The sequence below is a fragment of the Orcinus orca genome, chromosome 5 (genome assembly GCF_937001465.1).
Source record: "Orcinus orca chromosome 5, mOrcOrc1.1, whole genome shotgun sequence".
Taxonomy (NCBI): domain Eukaryota; kingdom Metazoa; phylum Chordata; class Mammalia; order Artiodactyla; family Delphinidae; genus Orcinus; species Orcinus orca.
In genome coordinates this window covers 81,753,367-81,777,391 of record NC_064563.1, presented here as the reverse complement: position 1 = coordinate 81,777,391, position 24,025 = coordinate 81,753,367, and the positions used below count along the sequence as shown (strand labels likewise).

The 24,025-nt window shown below is 38.2% G+C and overlaps 1 protein-coding gene across 2 annotated transcripts in view; it reads left to right on the top strand.

Annotated features, from left to right (window-relative positions):
• SLC15A2 (solute carrier family 15 member 2) overlaps positions 1-18,452 on the top strand; it is a 779,020-nt gene extending 760,568 nt beyond the window's left edge. For both annotated transcript variants that reach the window (XM_049710148.1, XM_033403346.2), the window contains 15 exons: positions 1,196-1,278; positions 1,698-1,784; positions 1,958-2,047; positions 2,263-2,307; positions 3,394-3,426; positions 4,152-4,240; positions 5,359-5,440; positions 6,009-6,143; positions 7,083-7,247; positions 7,401-7,447; positions 9,042-9,152; positions 9,823-9,919; positions 15,446-15,592; positions 16,165-16,269; positions 16,599-18,452. In XM_049710148.1, coding sequence (XP_049566105.1) covers positions 1,196-1,278; positions 1,698-1,784; positions 1,958-2,047; positions 2,263-2,307; positions 3,394-3,426; positions 4,152-4,240; positions 5,359-5,440; positions 6,009-6,143; positions 7,083-7,247; positions 7,401-7,447; positions 9,042-9,152; positions 9,823-9,919; positions 15,446-15,592; positions 16,165-16,269; positions 16,599-16,775 — 1,493 coding nt within the window. In that variant the 3' untranslated portion in view covers positions 16,776-18,452. The remainder of the gene's footprint in view (positions 1-1,195; positions 1,279-1,697; positions 1,785-1,957; positions 2,048-2,262; positions 2,308-3,393; positions 3,427-4,151; positions 4,241-5,358; positions 5,441-6,008; positions 6,144-7,082; positions 7,248-7,400; positions 7,448-9,041; positions 9,153-9,822; positions 9,920-15,445; positions 15,593-16,164; positions 16,270-16,598) is intronic.
• Positions 18,453-24,025: the final 5,573 nt, after the last annotated feature.

The following is a 24,025-nucleotide window of genomic DNA, read 5'->3' as shown; positions in this document are numbered from 1 at the left end:
TCTGGCTAGAGCTGGGAAGTCCATTCAGGAGGAAAGTACATCTGGGAGGGTACCAAGATGGAGGTTTCCCACGGATTTTAGTTAAATTTAATAAACTTGAAAAAAATTTACTTTTTTATAATTATAAAACTATATCTCATTGCTGGTAAAATAAAGGAGAAAATAAGAAAATTAAATTCACCTATAGATAACTGTGGAGATGTGGTTAAAGGATAAAGATGGGTGTTGAGGGAAAGAGAATGAGCTCAAGAACAGAAATAGAACAGAAAAGAATTTTTCATAGGAATGATGAATAGTGGTTAGAGGATAAGGTGCCAAATGGAGAATAATGAAAGGTAAAGTGGAAAGTGGTAGGTTGAGGGGGAGCGCCATTGCAGACAGGGGCCACCTCTTTTTTATCTTTATTACCAGTAGTATCTAGCAGAGTGTGTAATGCAAGAATGAATGAATGAGGTGCTTTATGGTGGTTAAGAGTATAGATTCTTGAGTCAGGCCTCAGGTCAAAAATGCAGTTTCTGGCACTTTCTTGTACAGATTGCTTAATTTCTTTAATCCTTGATTTCTTCATGTGTAAAATAGAGTATTACATATTTTGTCAGGTTAAATCAGTACTGAATGTAAAACGCCTAACACTTTACATATAATAATAAATCTTCAAGAGATCATTAATGATAGTAATAACCACCAGGATAATAATGAATTTGGGAAGGCCTTCCATGCCAGGAGTTTGGGCTTGTTAGGTAGGTCCTGGAAAAAGGGTTTTAATTTGGCATCAGATAAAAGAAGAAGAGAACAGGACTGAGAAACTAGTTGGTGGCCATTTTGATAATGCAGGATAGAAGTTATGAGGTCCTACACAAGAGTCACAGCAGTGGTGATGCAAAAGAGGGGGCAGGCAGGAAATGCACTGAAGACAGAGGGTCAGTGAAAGTTGCTAATATGTCAGATGTAGAGATGAAGAAAGAAGAGTGAGAATTCAAAGGTGACTTTCATTTCTGTGATAACAGGAAAGTCTCAACACTGACCATTTTGGCTCCCATAGTTTTTCTAACTCCAGAGTCAGATAGCGTCAGTCATTTCCCTCCCTTTTTGAGATGTGCCAGTTACTCCTATATTTCAGCATTCTGTCCTTAGTGTTTAAATACTGAATGTGCTAAATGAGAAGCTAAGAACCTTATTTGTCTATCAACTGCAGTTGTGTTTGCAATGGGAAGCAAAATATACAGAAAACCACCTCCTGAAGGAAACATAGTGACTCAAGTTGTCAAATGTATCTGGGTAAGTCCATGAATTGTTTACCTACCTTTTTCAGTCAAAGGGAAAGAGATGCTGTGCTGAGCATATAGGTCTTCAAACATGGCTTCTCTCAATGACCTCTGCTCTACTTCTGTGCCTTTTGGCAAACTGAGATTAATCGGTCTTCCCTCTGTGCCTCTACTTAACCATTAAGTTAAAAATAATGTAATCGTTTTTAAAAATGGGCAAAAGTCTTCTGAAATGTAGTTATGTATGTTGCCAACAGAAAATAAGGATAGGTAAAATTAGATTTGAAATATTCTGAAATTCAATGCCTGATGAAATCAAAAGGTTGGAGTAAGTCACTTAAGAGTTATGTGTGTTTGAGGGAAGAGATAATGAATTGGAAAAAGCAGGGGATTTTTTCTGGTCTCTCCTCTGATATCTACGCTCTGCCCTAGTTTGCCATTTCCAACCGTTTCAAGAACCGTTCTGCGGACATTCCAAAGCGAGAGCACTGGCTGGACTGGGCAGCTGAGAAATACCCAGTAAGTTGGAACTGCAGAAACATCTGATGCCTCCATGTAGTCTTTCCTAATGTCCAAACTGATTCCCTCGTGCTGTATTTGACCTCTTCTCTTACTGTTCTGGGCCACTTCTACTGTAAGCAAGAAAACCCTATCTGGCAATTCAGCCTGTTCCTTCTCACCCCTTCTTGCAGAGGCAGCTCATTATGGATGTGAAGGCACTGACCAGGGTACTGTTTCTTTATATCCCATTGCCCATGTTCTGGGCTCTTTTGGATCAGCAGGTAAGAATGGAGACACGAGGGAGGGGACATGGGAATATATGTATACGTATAGCTGATTCACTTTGTTATACAGCAGAAACTAACACACCATTGTAAAACAATTATACTCTAATAAAGATGTTAAAAAAAAATAGTGCTTTTGAAAGCTACCCCTTCCTCCAGCCCCTTCCCTCTCAGAGAAAAGGATTTCTTTTAATAGCATCTGTTTGCCCTAGGGCTCACGATGGACCTTGCAAGCCACCAGGATGAATGGGAATTTGGTGAGTAGAAGAGATTTTTCCAGAGAAGTCTATCATTTTCTTTATAATCCATATTAAGGAGAAATTTCTTTGTGTTTTTGCCTGAAAACTGACATAAGATCATAATAGATGTGCCTTTAGCATGAAGATACTGAATAGGCAAAATAAAGAAAGCAAATCTAGAAATAAAAAGCAGAATCTTATCTTTAGAAATCAGAAATGTAAGGATGGAAAGGTTTAAATGTATACAAAGAAGCATTGAGAGGATAGCAAATGAAGTGATAGAGCCTGGGGAAGTGGATGTTTTCTTCCATCTAAGCCTGGCCAGGGAACAGCAGGTTTGATTGCTGCTACAACACAATTGACACCATCTCTTAGGCAGGGCTAACAGCAGAGGACCCAGAGGTGGGATATTTTGTACATGGATACAGAAATAACGGGAAAATTGTAAACATTATTTCCTCTTTTTCCAATTTCCATTCATTGGCAAAAACGCTTCTCTCATTTGTTCCCACTTCCTAGATTATTGTATTGTTTTTCTATCATCTCAGTTGTGAAGAGGGCAGGGTGGAATGATGCCAGGGTTTTATGATGCCAGTCTGTTTGGAGCCTGCTTAATATAATTTCACCTTTTTCCTTCCCCTGGCTGTCCAGGATTTACCATGTTTGTCCTCTTTTTGACCTCCTGGAGAACAACTTCAGAAACACTGTGTGTCAGTGGGAGTCTTCACCCTAACCATGATGTCTTGTCCGTCATATTATTACCACCTACGACTGCAGTTACTGAGATTAATAAAAAACACACTGACTTTATTCTCTTTCAAGTTAAAGAAAGCATAGTGAACAGAAAATAAGATTCTCCCTTAAGCCCATCTGCCTTCAGGAGACATAGCCTGAAGCCATTCCCAGTCTCTTTCGCCCCCCACGCCCCCCACCCCCACCCCCCCCACCCCCGGCATACCCTTAGAAGGATAATAGTGATCCTGAACCAAAGACCTGATAGATTTTACCTTAAGCTTCTCACCTGCTAATTAGCAAGATGGTTGATCTAGGCTTTTTTTTTGTCTTCAGGCCACCATCTTAATGTGATTTGTTATCATGTTTCAGGGTTTTTTTGTGCTTCAGCCTGACCAGATGCAGGTAGGAGACTTCTCTATAGTCCCGGGTACTTATTTCTTTCCTCATCTACACCATTACCTGTAGTAGTAGGATTACCAACCATAATTTGATGTTTTTTTCCTTGTATGCTGAGGAGAGCTAAACATAGGAATGAAATATTCTCTTTAAGCCCCACATTTCTCTTTCACATCCTCTGTTAAGTAAGTAGCTCCTGATCAACTCCAGGGAGACTGAGTTTTGAGCTCACAGGGAAAGTATAAGCACTGGATTTTTTTCCATGTCAAGTATCATGGAAATATTGTCAAAGAAAGTATAAGGCTTTGTTGTGTGAGCAACAAAATCAGAATCTCTGTTTATTGGTGACTCCCAGGTATATTTTTAAACTCTTGTTCAACAATCCCCAATTCTTCCTTCTCTCATTCCTTTCTCCTGGCCATGACATTTTTCCCTTGGCTGTGGTGCTGAAGAAGATAAGTGAAAATGGGAGGGGAAAGCTCCCAGTTGATTGACAGAAAAACAGGTTCAGAGTGAAACTGGTTCCTTGGGATATTTGGAAGATAATGTGCTATGCAGGGGAAATAGAGTCTTGGGTGTAAAGAAACTGAAGGATGTGGAATCATTCTGTACATAGTATGATGAAAGTGTGTTTGGATGTGAGAGAGAGTGCACACATGCAAATGAGAGCACATGCTCACACTCATGATAGAAGAACGTTGTAACTAATCCCTTTTACCATGGTGTTACAGGTACTAAATCCCTTTTTGGTTCTTATCTTCATCCCACTGTTTGACTTTATCATTTATCCTCTGGTCTCCAAGTGTGGCATTAACTTCACGTAAGTGCTCACTATGCCTATGTTGCTCCAAACTGACTCAACATTTGCCCAGTTTGATAAAGAGTCAATATCTTTTCTACTTAGTGATGATTTGTTTTGATTTATCATTTTTCTGCTTCTGTTTATCCAAGTTAGATTAAACGCCTGTTCATACTGAAGGACGGGAATTAGATCTAATTAATTCTTATGATAGAGAGTCCAAGCCATTACTGCAGACTTACATATGTGATGTTGAAGAGTTAGGACTCTACTTCATGGGAAGTCAAAAAGTATGTGAGATTAGGCTCCTAAACCAACTTGTTGCTTTGTTCTTGAAAGTTGCCTCTTCAAAGAAGTCCAAAGCCTTTGAGGATAACTAATCCCTTTAAATCTTCCACTGTCCCTATGAAACAAATGGGGGACCTCATAAGAGTGGGGATAGAATTGTCCCTAATTACTGCTTTCCCCCCCTTCTAAACAGAAGTGTTATTTTTTGTAAAGTTTGACAGAGGAGGGTGTTAAGTTTTCTCTAATTTCTGATTTAATAGCAATTTCCTTTTGATAACCACTTACCATATTCAGATGACCTTTTGTCATTTACTCATTCATTGAGCAGTTTATTGAGTTCAGCACCAAGTGCTATGCAAATGTAAAAGCACAAATCTTGCTCTTAAGGAGTTTACTCTTTAGTAAGGAAGCTAGAAAATATGCAAGGTTAATTATTGCAACAAGGTGAAATTTGTTAAGTGCCCTAAGAAGGAAAGCAAAGTGCCAGGGAAATGCAGAGATGGAAGAGAGAGGCCAGGGTCAAGAAAGACTTCTGAAGGAGAGGAAAAGGAGGTAATAATATATAGTGACTGGTATATGGTAAATGTTCAGTAAATCTGGCTATATTACTATTATTTTTGTTATTATGACATAATGGATAAAAAAATCATAAGCAAAGGTAGAGGGAAAAATTTGGTGCATTACAGAGAACAATTCAGTATGACTCAAGTAAAAGTAGAAAGAAGGTTATATGAAGGGGAGGCAATACTTTGAAAAGTAATTGGGACCAAATTAGCTAAGCTTAGGGGGTTTAGATTTTATTCTTTAGAGTCTAGAGTTTAGCTATAATTGTCTCTTTCTTTCCCCTATAGATCACTTAGGAAAATGGCTGTTGGTATGATCCTAGCATGCCTGGCCTTTGCAGTTGCTGCTACTGTAGAGATAAAAATTAATGTGAGTACAATAAATCTTAAGTCATGAGAGCAGGACCATACCTATTTTGTTCACTTTTCTGACTTGTTCAATCTTGATTCCCTGGGCCCTAAGCACAGTACCTGTTTTAAAGGTGCATAATAAGTGTTTGTGGTAAATGAGTAGATACAGGGGTAAAGCAGCAGTGCAAAATGAAGCCCACCTCCCACCTGAGTGATTCAGAGTATATTGTCAAGGAATTTCCAAACACCGGTATCCAAGATATATAACCATCTCTTAGATAGCTTACCAGACACTCAAATAACTTTTGGCAGGTTGAATAGCCACTATTAGGGAATGATGTATGAGGCCACGGCTGAGTCAAAAGGCATGGAGTTTGTTACCTGGCATCAGTGCTTGCTATATTGAGCTGGTGTTTCCCCCTCCAAACTGCCTTCAGAGTTTTCTAAGCCAAATGTTCTTTAAAGGTAGGAAACTGTGTCCTCCTGACTAGATGAGCTAGGCTGTCGAGAAAGGACTGAGGTATGTGTTTTCATGGTATCTGAAGGGTTATTTGTTGGTAATTCTAACACGTGTTCTCTGTCCTAAGGAAATGGCCCCACCCCAACCAGATTCCCAAGAGATTTTCCTACAAGTCTTGAATCTGGCAGATAATGAGGTGAAGGTTACAGTGCTGGGAGATGAAAACAACTCTCTGTTGGCAGAGTCCATCAAATCCTTTCAGGTGACGTATGGACTTGAATGAATCAGAAACACATTCAGATTATGTGCAAAGGCAGCAGCATAATACAGTGGTGAAGAGCATGCACTTGGGGAGTCAAACTGCCCCAGTCCAATTCCTGGTTCTGCCATTCCCTAGCTATAAGACCCTGAGCAAGTTATTTGATCTCTAAGCCTCAGTTTTAGCATCTGTAAAATGGCAATAATTTTTATGTCATAAGCTGTTGTAAGGATAAATATTATATGTAAAGTGCTTAGCATAATGTCTGGGACATTGTAAGCTCTCAATAGGTTGTAATTTGTGTTATTATTTCAAACTGCCTTGTAACACGCACCCTGTGGAAGAGTTTGGCTTGCATATTTTCACGACTATATTATATATATTCTGAAATATTCATTTAAAATATTTTTTAAACAATAAAAGTAATATACATTTATTGTAGAAAATTGGGGAGTATGTCAAAAGATATAAAAACCACCTATAAATCCATCACACGGAGATAATCATAGTTAGCATTTTTGTATAAATGAATAAACAAATTTTTAAAAAGTGTTGAAACACTATATGCTGTATTGACCTTGATTTTTTCTTAACATTAACCATCATAAGCATTTTCCCATGCCCTTAGGTAAACTTTGAGAATGTGATTTTAATGGATACATAATATTCTATTCTGTGGATATAACATGGCTTAGTAAAGTATTTCCTTATAGGTATTTAATTTTTTTTTGTTATTATACATAATTCTATAATGAACATCCGTACTCATAAATCTTTATTCAAGCCTCTAATTACTCCTATGGTATATTTCTAGAAATGGAATTACTAGGTTAAAGGGTAATGTTGAAAGTATCTAATGAGGTCACCTGCCCTGGGTTACTATGAGATTGTGATGTCCAAGATGGGGTAGAAGGTGAGTGTGACAGGCTCTTCATTCTATAGAAAATGCCACACTATTCCAAACTCCACCTGAAGACAAAAAGCCAGAATTTCCACTTCCAACTGAAATATCACAATTTGTCTGTCTACACTGAGCATTCTGTGGAGGAGAAAAAATGGTACACTCTGATCATTCGAGAAGATGGGAAAAGTATTTCTAGCATGATGGTAAGTTGAGGAATGGCCTAGTTTCCAAATTATCTTAGAGTACAATGACTGGGCTCATCAATATCTTACCAAGGATATGAATGATGATCAAAGTTTCTTATTATCAGTTCCCTCTTGTCAGCTGTAACTGATGTTTACTTCCCTCTATTGTAGGTAAAGGATGAAGAAAACAAAACAACCAATGGGATGACAGCCATGAGGTTTGGATGCCAAGGAGACCCAGGCCTCTCTGTTCTCTTGAATCTTGGGTCTCTTCTGATCTGTGGGGCTTCACATGAAGAGACTTCACATTCTACTTGTCTTGTACAGGGATTCTCTTCCTAGAATGTCAAGAGAATTAGTGTCAGAAGGCATTTCCCAGGGCAGTGAGAAGCATAGATTCAAAACCAAGTCTTTTGGCTTGCTTTCTCATGTGGTATTCAAAGATGACCCTGTATTTATGTATGCCCCCTGTGCTCTGCAACATAAATCTCTTCTGCTGAATTTTATCCACTTATCTTGCTCTTAGGAAAATAACTGAATTCTTTCCTCTCGGTGATCACCAGAGAGAAATTTAGAAGTAAGCAAATAATCCTCCCTTTGTTATTGGTAGTTGAATATCTTTTATAGTTACTGTGTTTTTTAAGTAAAATTTAAAATAAACCTATAGAGACCTCATGGTTTAGTAAAGGCAACACACTTGAAGTCAAAAGACTTGGTTTTGAATCTAGATAAGGCTGAAGGTCTTGTTAGACAGTCTGGGACATTTACAGAAATGGAGCCTTGAAGGGGTCACCTGCTCACTGGGGCAGGAATCTGACATGAAATAGACAGATGCATGTGCCTATGGCCATCAAGATTAGATGGTTGCTGTTGAGAATAGCATTTTAGAGGAGAGCTTTCAATAAAAAGTTTGAATTTCACTGAAGGGTGGAACAGTCATAATAATCTACTTTTGCATATGCAGCTTCAGAAAAAGTAAACAGATCAAAAATAAGTAAGACAACAATGAGGATAGGACTTCCCTGGGTCAGAGAGCAATGGGAACCTCCAGGAAGGATGAAAGGGAGCAATTTCTAGGTTAGTGCAGGATGATTGAATGTCCAGAAATCAATATCAAGGATTTTAGAGGGAACTGCCCTTCTAATCCCATGGGCCAGGGACCAACGCAAATGCTACCAGAAACCTAAACTGAGGGAGCAATTTAGCGGCCCGGGTTCAAAAGACTAGAAAGATGGTTCTGGAAAAGTCCAGGGTTATCTGCAGACCCAAAACAATGATAGCTCAACCTACTGTGGGCTGGGAGTCTTGAGTTTTGCATAAGTCAAATCAGACTTCATTTGTAAGAGGATAAAGTGTCAGTTTTATATAAATACTGGTACGTATTTATACATATACATATATACACACACACACACACACACATAATTATTTTTCTTACTGGAGTCTCAGTTGATGAATTACACCATTAGAAGACGGAAAGAAATTAGGTGCACCTAAGGTAGGTTAGTAAGGAGACTCGGGCTGCCATGTGTGATCACAATAGTGTCATCCCAGCTGAAATCAGGTGAGAGTATGGCAGATAAAAAGCTAATACCTGAGGAAAGAAAAAGTTAGGGACAGCTAAGACTACTGATTGCTTCTTACGTGTGAGTTCATTTATTCACGCAGTTAACAATATACATCACGTACCTTTTATGTGCCAGCCACTATTCTAGGCACTAGGCATATAGCAGTAAACAAAACAGAAAAGGCCCCTGCCCTTTTATCAGGTGGGAGAGTCTGTCTGATCTGTAACAATGTCTCTACCCTTAGGTTTGTTAACACTTTGCATGAAGAGATCAACATCTCCCTGGGTACAGATACCTCCCTCAGTGTTGAAGAAGACTATGGTGTGTCTGCTTACAGAACTGTGCAAAGAGGAGAGTAAGAGAATTACCCTTGTAATTTTACTTTTATCAACAACTGTTTTTTAAATGCTTTCTTTGCATATAGGTGGGAGGATTAGGTATATCTCAGCTAATTTTAAATATACACAGATTCCTGCTCTCTTTCGACCTTTGCCTCCTTCCCTCAGTCTCACCTTTTTCTGCATAGATATATTGAGACCATGCTTGTTGTAAAGGCCATACTGTATAGTCAACAAGGCCATCTCTGGGAGGTTTGCCAGTTTATTACTGGCTTCCACTCCTACCCTTTGGTAACTCCTATTAACACCTCGTTCGAGCTTATCCTTTCAGGTTCACTGTTTTATGCTGTTCCACTAATTCATAAGACTTAGAAGAGAAAAATTCTTAAAATTTAGATGAGAAGACTTAGAGTCTGAAGTTCACAAAAGAAGACAATTTGTGCCTTCTGCATTCAGGTTTAAGGTTTAAAAAAAAATTAGCCAACAGACAATGAAAAGCTCAGATCAGGGGTAGAAAAAACCTGGCATGAAAATAATTCACTCTGAGACTCCTCTCCTCAAAGAGAAATGGTAGCTTTGCTGATTGATTCACCATCAGTAGAGAGATGAAATCACTCTTTCCTCCAGAGATGGGAATCCTTTTCTAAACTGTAATGTCTATTCTAACCTAAAATTGTCCTGTTCCAGATATTCTGCGGTGCCTTGTAGAACAAAAAATGAGGAATTTTCACTGAATTTGGGTCTACTAGACTTTGGTGCAGCTTATCTGTTTGTTATTACTAATGTAAGTAGCTCCTGGCCACCCTTACTCTCTCCTTCCATATATCTGTATCTATATTTATGTCTAGATAACTATATCATATCTCTATATATAAATCTATATCTATCTGAATCTGTATCTGTCCTGGGACCCAAATAAGACTCTGTGGCAAGACAGCATCACATACTTATTTCTAGTGAAAGATGATAGTTTCTATAGTGACTTTAGAAAACCTACTAAGGTCTCCATGAGAACTTAAAAGAGATAACATTGGCAACAGGCACAGGGTCTTGGGGAATGGTAGACATAATTTATCTTGAGTCATTGCTATGAGGTGACATGGTTTGCTGCAGTCTCATTATGGCCCCAAGAAAACAAAAATTGTTTAGGTCTTCTTGACTGACTCCACATGTGGGTCTCCTAGCTCCTTGGAAACTGATCTGCTAGCATATCACAGTCTGAAATACCAAGACTGGTAACAAATGTCTGTCTCTACACAAAGTTTGGGGGATGAATTAACTGTACTCCATCAAAAGCAATTGTCTCAGCACTCAGGACATGACACCTCTGAATTTTAATTCTGATGTGAATCTTGCTTCTAATTTTATTTCATTACTTTTTTTTTTTTTTTTTTTGCGGTACGCGGGCCTCTCACTACTGTGGCCTCTCCCGTTGCGGAGCACAGGCTCCAGACGCGCAGGCTCAGTGGCCATGGCTCACGGGCCCAGCCGCTCCGCGGTATGTGGGATCTTCCCGGACCGGGGCACGAACCCGTGTCTCCTGCATGGGCAGGCGGACTCTTAACCACTGCGCCACCAGGGAAGCCCTATTTCATTACTTTTGACATTGTATTAAATATAAAAAGAAGACAGTGAATAAGGAAAAGATGGAAAATTTCTAGAAGTGTGATGAGAATAATCTGTAAAGTTTTTTATTTTAATTAATTAGCATGATATCTTTAGTATGCCATTTTTTATTACAGCTTTATTAAGATATAAGTCATATACCATACAGTTCACCCACTTAAAGTGTATAATGGTTTTCAATGCATTAACATATTCAATATATATTGTATATTCGATACATATATAGAATATATTTTCAATAATATATGTTCAATGGTTTTTAATAAATTCACAGAGTTGTGTAATTTTAGAACATTTTCATCATTCCAAAAAGAAGCCCCATATTCATTAGCAGTTACTCACTATTCCCTCCCATACCCTCTAGCATTAGCAACCACTTGTTTACTTTCAGTCTCTATAAATTTGCCTATTCTGCCTATTTCGTATAAATGGAATGATATAACATGTGGCCTTTTGTGTCTGGATTCTTTCATTTAGCATATTTTTTAAGGTTCATTCATATAGCATACATCAGTACTTCATTTCTTTTTATTGCCCAATAATATTCCATTGTATAGGTATAACACATTTTATGCATATATTCATCAGTTGATGAACATTTGGTTGTTTTCACCTTCTGACTAACATAAATAATGTTGTTATGAACATTCATGTACAACTTTTTGTGTGGACATATATTTTCACTTCTCTTGGGTGGAGTTGTTGGGTCACATGGTAACTCTGTGTTTAACCATTTGAGGAACTGCTAGACTTTTCCAAAGTGAACGTACATTTAACATTCCCACCAATAGAAGGTGGCAATTTTTCTACATCTTTGCCAACACTTGTTTTTCTATCTTCTTAATTATAGCCATCCTAGTAGGTATGAAATGGTATTTCATTGTGGTTTTTATTTATATTTTTCTGATGACTAATGATGTTGAGCACCTTTTTATGTACTTTTTGGCCATTTGTAATCTGCTTTGGAGAAACGTCTATTCAAATTCTTTGCCCAATTTCTAATTGGGTTGTGTTGAGTTGTAAGCATTCCTTATATATTTTAAACATAAGTCCATTATCAGATATATGATTTGCAAATATTTCCTCCCATTCAATAGGTTGTCTTTTTAACTTCCTTAACGGTGTCCACTGAAGTACAAACATTTTTAATCTTTATGATGTTCAATTTATCAATTTTTTTCTTTGGTTGCTTGTGCTTTTGGTGTTACATCTAAGAAACCATTGCCAAATCCAGTGTCATGAGGATTTATGCCCATTATTTTCCTTTAAGAGTTTTATAGTTTTACCTCTTATATTTAGGTCTTTAATCCATTTTGAGTTCATTTTTGTATATGATGTGAGCTTGGGGCTTAACTGCATTCTTTTGTATGTGAATATCCAGTTGTCCCAGCACAATTTGTTGAAGACTCATCTTTTCCCGTTAAATGGTCTTGACATTCTTGTCAAAAGTCAATTGACCAGAAATGTGAGGACTTATTTCTGGATTCTTAGTTCTATTCTATTGATCTATATATTTATTCTTGTGCCAGTACAATAATCTCTTGATTACTGTTATTTTGTAGTAAATTTCAAAATCAGTAAGTATATGAGTTTTTCAACTTAGTTCTTCCCTTTAAAGATTGGTTTGGCTATTATGGGTTCCATGAATTTTCATATGAATTTTAGGATCAGCTTAGGATCAGAAGCCAGCTGGGATTTTTGAGAGGGATTGCACTGAATCTGTAGGTGATTTTGAGGAGTTTTGCTATCTTAACAATATTGTCTCCTGGTCAGTGAACATGAGATGTTTTTCCATTTATTTAGGTCTTCTTTAAGACCTAAATTTTTCAACAATATTTTATAGTTTTTAGAGTATAGGTTTTACATTTATTTTGTTAATTTGTTCCTAAGTATTTTATTCTTTATTTTGCTGTTGCTAATGTAATCATTTTCCTAATTTCATTTTTAGATTGTTCATTGCAAATATGTAGAAATGCAATTGATATTGATCTTGTGTCCTGCAACCTTACTGAACTCATTTGATAGTTTTAATAGTTTTTTAGTGGATCCCTTAGGACTTTCTGCATACAAAATCCTGTCATCTGCATAAAGAAGCTTTACTTCTTTCTTTTCAGTGTGGATGACTTTTATTTCTTTTTCTTGACTAACTGCTCTTGCTTGAAACTCCAATACAGTATTGAATAGAAGTGGTGAGAGTAGACATCCTCTTAGGGGGAAAGCATTCAGTCTTTTATCACTAAGTATGTTAGCTGTGGGGTTTTCATAGGTATTTATCAGGTATCAGGTTAAGTTCCCTTCTATTCCTAGTTTGTTGTGGGTTTTGTTTGTTTTTTACTATGAAGGGGGGAGGTTGAATTTTGTCAAATGCTTTTTCTGTGTCTATTAAGATAATCATATGGTTTTCTATTGATATGGTATATTATATTAATTGATTTTCTGATGTTAAACCGACCTAGCTGTATTAGTTTTCTAGGGCTGCTGTAACAAAGTACCACAAGCTGAGTGGCTTTATCAACAGAAATTTATTTCCTTATAGTCATAAAGGCTAGAAGTACAAGATCAAGGTGTTGGTAGATCTGGTTCCTTCTGAGAGCTGTGAGAAAGAATCTGTTTCAGGGCTTCCCAGGTGGCGCAGTGGTTGAGAGTCCGCCTGCCGATGCAGGGGACGCAGGTTCGTGCCCTGGTCCGGGAGGATCCTGCATGCCGCGGAGCGGCTGGGCCCGTGGGCCGTGGCCGCTGGGCCTGCGCGTCCAGAGCCTGTGCTCCGCAACGGGAGAGGCCGCAACAGTGAGAGGCCCGTGTACCAAAAAAAAAAAAAAGAATCTGTTTCATTTAGCTTCCTTTAGCTTCTACTGGTTTTCTGGCAGTATTTGGTGTTTCTTGTTATGTAAAAGAATCACTCCAGTCTCTGCCTTCATCTTCTCATGGAGTTCTCCCTGTATGTTTGTCTATGTTCAAATTTCTCTTATGAGGACACCAGTCACACTAGATTAGAGCCCACCCTAGTGACCTCATTTTAACTTGACTAATTCCATCTGTAACAACCCTATTTCTAAATAAGGTCACATTCTCAGGTACTAGGGGTTAGGACTTCAACATATGAGTTTTAGGGGGACACAACTCAACCCATAACACTTGCATTCCTGGTGTTTTCCTTCTGTCTCTCATACACTGCTCAAGATAGAAGCTATATATATTGTTTCTGAATGCCAGGATAATAAGCATCTAGAGTACGGATCATATATTAGAGGCCTAAGGGCCCAGTTCCTCACGTAGTCCTGTTTTGTTTGGTCTGTACAGTCTTGACAAAAATAAAAATAATTATTATTAATTGACAATATTTAAAATTCAAGTGATTTTACCTAAGAAACTGTATTCCTTATATTTCTTAAAAACAAAATCAGAAGATTCTATAACAGGTATTACCATGTCAGTTGGCTGGTGCTATAGTGGCTGTACACTTTAGATGGGGTTGGGCTGTCCAGTTCACCATAGTCCTTATCATTCCCATTCAGCCTGCTTTGTTTAGTTAATTACCTGCCTGTGGGTATTTGAGAATGTGACCTTGATTTACGAGCTTAGGTCACAGTCTTCTCTTAGGCCAAGAAAACCCAAATATATGCCCAGGTATTGTTCACAATACCAACTAAAACAACATTTGCCTTACTACATTTCGAACACAATGGCTTTTGACTCAGAGAATCAAGGGCATTTGGACATCAAAGACTTTTGATTTCAGGGACTTTTGACCTATATGTTTTAGCTCTGCTATTTTTATCTCATGATATATCTAGATATTACACCGGCTATTTAATAACACTTACTACCTAATAACTGGGTTTTACTCCAACAAAAATACATAATTCCAAAAATTTAATTCCATTATTGTAAGAAATATTAGTAAATATAATCTATATAAAATAAAACCAACTACAGCTAAAAACCTGCATGTAATAAAAGTAATTTTAGACGAAAAAAGAATTGTAGAATCGTGTATATTGGTAACATTAATAACAAAAAGTTGACCCTGAAAAGATTTCTTTTTGACCAAAATTTCACAGAAAAATTGCATCTTTTTGACAAAATTTGAATGTGTAAGATTTGAGTTCAAAAATAATGGCTAATAAATAGAATTCAACATAGCAAGTGGTATTTGATATGGATTTTAAAACATTGATCAAGAAAATCTTCAATGTAAGGGTTACCAAGAAAATAACTCATTTTGATAAAAGTAATTTTAGTAAAATAGATATTTAAATGGAAAATGTTAGAAATAGTTTAACTGTATTTACATAGAAAATTTAACAAGGAGTTAAACTTTTCTTAAGTACATGCTTTTCTGAAAACTCATTGTGTTTGTATAATTCAGATGCCATTTTACATTTAAAATGTTGGCCAGGATCAAAATACCCAGTAGGTCAAAATGGTGGGAATCTAAAGTACAGCATCAAAATAGTCTACCATTTAAGGGCTCTGCAGTAATGGTATTTGATTGACTGAAGTCAGGCAAGTGAGTTCAGTGTTACTGAAAGGAATTTCAAAAAACTGAAATTGTGTAGAAATTGCTTGGTAGCACAAGGATGAAAATACAATGAGGGGACGGATATAAGACCATAAAATGTTTTAGGCCAGGAATGTTTACTTGAGACTCCTGACAAGCCCATTTCTTCTTTCCCTCACTAAGAGCACCAGTCAGGGTCCTCAGGCCTGGAAGATGGAATATATCCCAGCCAACAAAATGTCCATCGCATGGCAGCTACCACAATATGCCCTTGTTACAGCTGGGGAGGTCATGTTCTCTGTCACAGGACTTGAGTTTTCTTATTCTCAGGTAGGTTTTTGCAAGTGGAAGGTGGAGGTGGAGCTGTTGCTCAGAGGGTGGAGTTTTAATCCTGGCACTGCCTTAATTAGGTGTGTGACCCTGGCCAAGGCCTCCATATTTTTTGGCCTTAGATTCCTTATGGTCCTGAACAGAGTATCAACTTGACTCCTAGGGTAATGGCAGGCTGCATCACTATGCTGTTTGGAATCCAGAAAAGGATACTTAAATACTAAGAATAAGGGCTACAGAATCAAACTGCCCACATTCAGATTTTGGCTGCACACCTAATGTGTAACCTTGAGCAAGTGTACCTCTCTAATGCTATTTTTCTTTATGTATAAAATAATAGTAATAGAACTTATCCCTTAGGGTTGTAATGAAGATTATGATATAATGAATTAAAATATTCAGTTAAGAGCTCCATCGTATTGTTACTCTGAACATTATTACCATCCCCTGAATCAATGTGATAGCTGAACTTAGTAGGGGAAGATTTTGTGGGAGAAGTTTTCTGGTTAGATGCATGGGGCATGAGGGTGGTGTAGGGAGTTTGTTTACTAACAAATTTGTGTCCTCTCTAGGCTCCCTCTAGCATGAAGTCTGTACTCCAGGCAGCCTGGTTGTTGACAGTTGCAGTTGGGAACATCATCGTGCTTATTGTGGCACAGTTCAGCAGCCTGGTACAGGTATGGACCTAAGGGAAGCAGGAGCACGTGTCTATCCAACTTCCTCTGCTCTCTCTTCCCCCTCCCCTCTGTCTCCCACATTCCCCACTCAGCCCTCTGACTTGAGATGGATTAGATACCCACAGACTTTGCCAGAAAAATAGACATGTAAGTGGCAATAATGACTACCATAGGCCCATGCAAGGAGAGGCCAGTGAGCCCTGTCTTCTGCCAAAGCTCTTCCTAAACAGGTGACCCTGGGTAAATCTGCTCCCCAGTCCTCATCCTATAAAGATCCCTTTAGTTTCAGGTTCTCCATATTCTTCTCTTATATGTATTTCTTCCTGCAGTGGGCCGAATTCATTTTGTTTTCCTGCCTCCTGCTGGTGGTCTGCCTGATCTTCTCCATCATGGGCCACTACTATGTTCCTATAAAGCTAGAGGATATTCAGGGGTCAGCAGATAAGCAGATTCCCCAAATCCAAGGAAACATGATCAACCTGGAGACCAAGAAGACAAAGCTCTAATGACTCCCTGGACTCTGCCCAGACCCCAATTCCTGACTCTGATCTTGGCCATCACCATCTTTAAGCATTTCTTACTCCGACTTGGTTAGAAAAGAGAAGTAGTGTCATATCTGAGCTAATCTCCTCTATTTTTCTCCCATGATAGAGGCAGTTCTAGGACTGGGTTTTTCAGTACATTATAGCAAGTCCCCTGAGACTCTATGTCTTCCCATCTCTCAGTGAACTCGGTAAACCTTGTGTAGTGTTGCTGAAGCTGGCCTGCTACCTCCAAATGGCCATGAAAAACACAAATGTAAAATTGAGGTTAGTCTCTGTGGTTATCAAAGTTATGTAGGAATTGTTTTACCTGCCATTTAGAACTGATGACCCCACTTTTTGAAGTGCTGATTTAGAGGCAAAATTGCAGAATAACAGAGAAATGGTATTTCAAGTTTCTTCATTAGCAGTGTAATTGTACTGTGTACAAGGACCTCAAGAATTGGTATGTCTGGTGTGATCTGGTCCAGGGCCTGGCTTCTCAGGTATCCAGATTTGATAAGACCGTAGTTAATTTTTCAGTACAGAGAGTAGGAAACAAAATGACATTTTATTAACACATAGGAGAAGATATATCTTTCTGACAATTACAGTATTTTATCCACTAACCCAAATCCCCTTTCTCAGTACTGATAGATATTTGGAAACCAAATTAAAGATAGTAAACATGGCTCTGGAAAAGAGAACAAGTATAAATTGCAGAAGTCCTGATGAGCCATTTCTTCTACAGTGTACATTCTTCTTAGGGACTACAATGTTTCAGCCCTAGAGTACGCCCTCCTGTGGACAGCTGTGTAGACACTAATTATAATTTTCCACCCCTGCCTTTTCAATGTTGTTGGGCCAGCTTTGTCTTATTATTGCATCATCTTGCTTATTGCAACAAGTATTTAATAACAACAGTATTTTTATGAACATAACTTCCTTTTTTATTAGTACTTCCTTCGGCCTCAAAGTAGTGGATCTGTTTTGATAATTTTTCCTGTTTTACTTTTCCCAAAATTTTTAAATGCCATTTCTTCATTTAGGCCTAGATTTTCCTGTTTATTAAAAAAAAAAAGTTATATTAATACTCTAGGTTTGAGCTTCTAAAATGGCAGTGCTCCATGGGGGACATGGTCCCATATCAGGATTCTAACAAAATGTGGGGGTTGAGGGAAGGAGTGGTAGAACATGACAGGTTTTTGTTTGTTGCTGTGTTGGCGAAAGAAGTTGAGAAATATTACCTTGCACACAATGAATGAATCAGTGGACAAACATGGGAATATCATGACTCTACAGTGTATTGCTGGGGGAAAAGTTCAGAACAGTTGTCCTAGAGAGCCTCATTTCCATTGGTTTTGCTCCATTATTCTCATCTAGAACTGTGTTGAGTCAGTCTCACGTTATAAACGTAACAAGGAAAGTTGCTTAAGTTTCCCAAGCTTTAATACTCTAGTCTTAGTTACCAAGTTTTCCGAAGTACCGAAGTGACAGCAACACCATCCAGTTTCCACAGATATCTTAATGTGAACCTGACTGTGCTTCTTCAGAAGATTCTCTGTTCATTTTTGAGCAGCTTTAACTCAATCTGTTCTATGAACTATTGTTTCAAGAGATAGTAACAGTGCTCTGTGAATAAAAGTTTTTATGGATAAATAACTTTTGGAAATGAAGCATATATATCTTCTTCTTAACATTTGCATATTAAGGATTCTGAGATATCCTTCAGTAAAGACACAAGACACTTTGTTTAGTTTCACATGGTATAGTGTTCTGCAGAACACTGACTTGAGAAAAGCTGGCAGGAAATTCTTCCTTATGTTGAACTGAAAGCTTTCTCTTTGGAACCTCCTACCATTGGTTCTTTCCTTTATGGCTAACAAGAAAAAGCATAAACCTCTCTTTTATGCAGCAGAATTTCTGCTATTTGGAGAGAATTTTCATGTCGCCTCCCCAGTCATCAAGTAAGTATTCATCAAGCTAAAGATTCTCAGGTTTTTTTCATGGCTCTTCACAGGGCGTAGTCCAGTCCTTTCACAACTGTTTTTCCACTTCTGAAAAATATCCTTTCCCTGAAATGTAACAGTGGGTCAGAATCCCTCTTAATATGTGACATCTGAAGCCAAATATGTACGACATTCCAGAATTGGTTGGACCAGAAGAACTACAACCTGCTTTTCTCCAAACAATACACTTCTGTTAATGTAACCTTAGGTAACATTAGATGTTTTTGGCAACTGCATCACAATGTAGGCTTACATTTTAATCACATGGCTGGTTAAAACCTCAAAATTTTTTAAGAGAGTTATTTTTTTATTCAAATACATCTTTGAGTTTCACTATATGCCATTCATTGAGTTAGGTGTTGGAAAAACAAAGATGAGTAATCTGCTATACCTGTGTGCAAGGTTACCTCACTTATCTTGACTAGCTGTCAAGATCTTAGAGAGTACACAGGGCTTGAGGAAGTAATGGAATACTGAGGAAGAGCAAGAAGGACAGTATGACAGGACTGGAGTGAGTAAGGTGTAAAGAGGTAGAGGATGCAGTCCCAGGAAGCTAGGGACCAGATTATGTGGGGCCTGTGGCCATGATAAAACATTTTGATGTTATTCTAAGTGAGATGTGAAACCGTTGGAGGTTTAGAACATGGGGATGACATAATCTGACATTCTCTAAGATCAGTTTGGCTGCTAAGTAGAGAATTGTCTGTAAGCAGGAAGGAATGGAAGCAAGGAGTCCAATTAGTAGATATTTATAATAGTCCAGGTAAAACATGATTGTTATTTGGCCAAGGTGGTAGCAGTGGAGGTGGGGAGAAATGGCTTGACTTGGAATAAATTAAATTATCTTTAAGGTAGGACTGACATGAATTGAATATGGTTTGCATATATGATTTGAAAGAAAGAAATCAGTGCTGACTCTTAGATTTGAAGGCTCGAGTAATGAGGATGAATGATGGTGCAATTTTCTGAGAGTAGGGAAGACTAGGGCAAGAATAGATTTGGGGTGTAAAGTAACTAAGAGTTTTGTGCATGTTGAACTTCAGATGCCAATAAGGTATCCAGCTGGAGATGTTGAGCTGGCAGTTTTATGAGTCTGAAGTTCAGTTAAGAGCCTGGAGCTGGATATATAAACTTGAGAGTCATCAGCATATAAACGGTATTTAAAGGCGTGACACTGGAGCAGATATCCTAGGAAGTAAACGTATACAGAGAAGAGGTTCAAGGTCTAGTCCTGGGGTTTCCCAACATTAGAGATCTAGAAGAGGAGGATCCAGAACAGGTGATGAGAATGAGTGATTTATGAAGTAAGAGGAAAACCAGGAGAATGTGATTTAATTATACATTGTTTATTACAATTAGATGAAACTAAAATGAAAAAAAAATCTTTGACCTAAAGGAAGCACATGTTCCTCTTAGGAAACCTGGGTTCTGGTAATTTCTGTGTAAGTTTACCTGAATTCTTTTGCCTCCATGGTTTAATTCAATTTAATGGAACTTTTTTTTTTTTTAACCTGAGAGACATTATGTCAGAAGCTATGGGAGAAATAAAGTGGAATAAATAGAGTCCCTACTCTTAAGGAGTTTGCAGTAGGAAGATAAGGCATGTACCTAAATAACTATCATGTAAATAAAAATTAGTGTAATAATTTTCATTTGTTTAGCATTTTACTTTTCACATGCATTATTTCAATCCTGTTTACTGAAGACAGAATGTCACCTATACCAAGGAAATTACAAAATGTTACAAAAATTCATAAGAAGGAGAGATTACTTCTGGCCATGGGAATTAGGGAAGGATTCATGGAGTAGATAGTGTATTAGGCTTGACCTTGAAGGTGACTAGAATTTGGACATGGAAGCAAGGGACAAGACAGCATTACAGGTAGAGAGTCCCTCACAAGCAAAGGTGAAGAGGCAGGAATACAAAACACTGGGAAAATGATGAGTAGCCTGATTTGTGTGGAGTAGAGTGTGTGCAGAGTAGTAGTGGGAGATAAGGCTGGAGAAGTATATAACAATATGTTGGAGTCTTCCACATCCATAGACATAAACATTAACACCAATTCTTTGTCTCCTTTTTAATGCCAGTGATCTCCATTTTACTTTATCTAGGGTAACTCAGTCATTCTCAAACTCAACTATATCTTAAACTTAAACATACCTTGAAAGACTCTACCTCCAAAATCTCCAATTTTGAGATCTTCTATCCTTCTGCAACTTTTCCTCCCCCTCTCTATTGAACTCATTGTTCATCTTCATTTTAACCTCCAATTGACACATCTCAGTTTTCTCATACTGTGTGCTAGTCTGGCCATGAAACTAGCTTGGACCTTATGGTTAATTATTATAGCTCCACATTTTAATTATGCATTTGCTACCACCTCAGAATTTTTGGCCTTCTTCACTTTCCAACGTCTTTGCCAATCTCTTCTACCACTAGGCACATATATCCATTATTTCTATTCCTATTTTTGGATTGCCTGGGAGTGGAGGAAAAAGTCACAAGACTGATTATGTAGTTCCAAGTTCAACATCATTTACCCATTTTCCAAATTAGGAACTTAGGCATTTTCCATGATTCCTCCCTCTGCCACTTCACACATACTCAGTTGATCAACAAGTCTTGGAGATTCTACTTACTTAGTAGGCTTCGAATCTGTCCACTTCTCTCCTTTCCCACTGCTGCTCTACCAGTTAAAGCCACCATCATATCTGTAGATTATTACAACAGACTTTTTTTTTTTTTTTTTTTACTGTACGCGGGCCTCTCAACAGTTGTGGCCTCTCCCGTTGCGGAGCACAGGCTCCGGACACGCAGGCTCAGCGGCCATGGCTCACGGGCCCAGCCGCTCCGCGGCATGTGGGATCTTCCCGGACCGGGGCACGAACCCATGTCCCCTGCATCGGCAGGCAGACTCTCAACCACTGCGCCACCAGGGAAGCCCTACAACAGCCTTTTAAGTTTACTTTTCGGCCTCCAATTTTTCCTACATTACTAGCAATATGATCTTTCTTACAATGTAATTCATATTGCTTTATTGCTTAAAAGCACTTCATTGCTCCCTATTCAGTCTTAACTTCTAACTCCTCAACAAGGCCATCTGACCTTGTCCCTACCTACCTAACTAGTCTCATCCTGCCACTGGCCCTTGTCAAGTTGCAACCCCCCACACACACACACAGAGATCTGATGAGATCCTAATTGGGATTTTATCACATCTATAGGTCAGTCTGGGGAGAGTTGGCATCTTTACCATACTGAGCCTTCCCAACCTTGAATCGTTCTTTTTTAAATGTCATTCCTTTTACTTTCTTTGGGTTTAATTTGCTTTGCTCTTTCTAACTTCTTGATATAGATACTTGGGTCATTTATTATTTTTTTTTAATAATATACACATTTAGGATAATAGTGTATAGATACTTGGATCATTTATTTTTCTTTTTTATAATATACACATTTAGGATAATAGTAGGTTTTTTTAATAGTTTTTTTTAATAAGTTTATTTTATTTATTTATTTTTGGGTGTGTTGGGTCTTGTTGCTGCGCACGGGCTTTCTCTAGTTGAGGCGAGCAGGTGCTACTCTTTTTTTTTAAATCTTTTCCCACATTGAGCTGGTCTTTATTTGCATCTGTTCATTTATTCATTGCTTTATCCATTCAACACATTTTTTCTTTTTTTTTCTTTTAACATCTTTATTGGAGTATAATTGCTTTACAATGGTGTGTTAGTTTCTGTTTTATAACAAAATGGATCAGCTATACATATACATATATCCCCATATCTCCTCCCTCTTGCATCTCCCTCCCATCCTCACTATCCCACCCCTCTACGAGGGCACAAAGCACGGAGCTGATCTCCCTGTGCTATGTGGTTGCTTCCCACTAGCTATCTATTTTACATTTGTTAGTATATGTAAGTCCATGCCACTCTCTCACTTCATCCCAGCTTACCCTTCGCCCTCCCCGTGTCCTCAAGTCCATTCTCTATGTCTGCATCTTTATTCCTGTCCTGCCACTGGGTTCTTCAGAAACTTTTTTTTTTTAGATTCCATATATGTGTGTTAACATATCATATTTATTTTTCTCTTTCTGACTTATTTCAAAGTCTCTAGGTCCACCTACCTCACTACAAATAACTCAATTTCATTTCTTTTTATGGCTGAGTAACATTCCATTGTATATATGTGCCACATCTTCTTAATCCATTCATCTGTCGATGGACACTTAGTTTGCTTCCATGTCCTGGCTATTGTAAATAGAGCTGCAACGAACATTGTGGTACATGACTCTTTTTTTGAATTATGGTATTCTCAGGGTATATGCCCAGTAATGGGATTGCTGGGTCATATGGTAGTTCTATTTTTAGTTTTTTAAGGAACCTCCATACTGTTCTCCATAGTGGCTGTGTCAATTTACATTCCCAAAACAGTGCAAGAGGGTTCCCTTCTCTCCACACGCTCTCCAGCATTTATTGTTTGTAGATTTTTAAATGATGGCCATTCTGACTGGTGTGAGGTGATACCTCATTGTAGTTTTGATTTGCATTTCTCTAATGATTAGTGATGTTGAGCATCCTTTCATGTGCCTCTTGGCCATCTGCATGTCTTCTTTGGAGAAATGTCTATTTAGGTCTTCTGCCCATTTTTGGATTGGGTTGTTTGCTTTTTTGATATTGAGCTGCATGAGCTGCTTGTAAATTTTAGAGATTAATCCTTTGTCAGTTGCTTCATTTGCAAATATTTTCTCCCATTCTGAGGGTTGTCTTTTCGTCTTGTTTATGGTTTCCTTTGCTGTGCAAAAGCTTTTAAGTTTCATTTGTTTCATCACTCCCATTTGTTTGTTTGTTTTGCAGTACACGGGCCTCTCACTGTTGTGGCCTCTCCCGTTGTGGAGCACAGGCTCCGGACGCACAGTGGCCATGGCTCACGGGCCCAGCTGCTCCGTGGCATGTGGGATCTTCCCGGACTGGGGCACAAACCCATGTCCCCTGCATCGGCAGACGGACTCTCAACCACTGCACCACCAGGGAAGCCCTATTTTTCTTTTTACTTCCATTTTTCAAGGAGCTGGGTCCAAAAGGATCTTGCTGTGATTTATGTCACAGAATGTTCTGCCTATGTTTTCCTCTAAGAGTTTTATAGTGTCTGGCCTTACATTTAGGTCTTTAATCCATTTTGAGTTTATTTTTGTTTATGGAGTTAAGGAGTGTTCTGATTTCATTCTT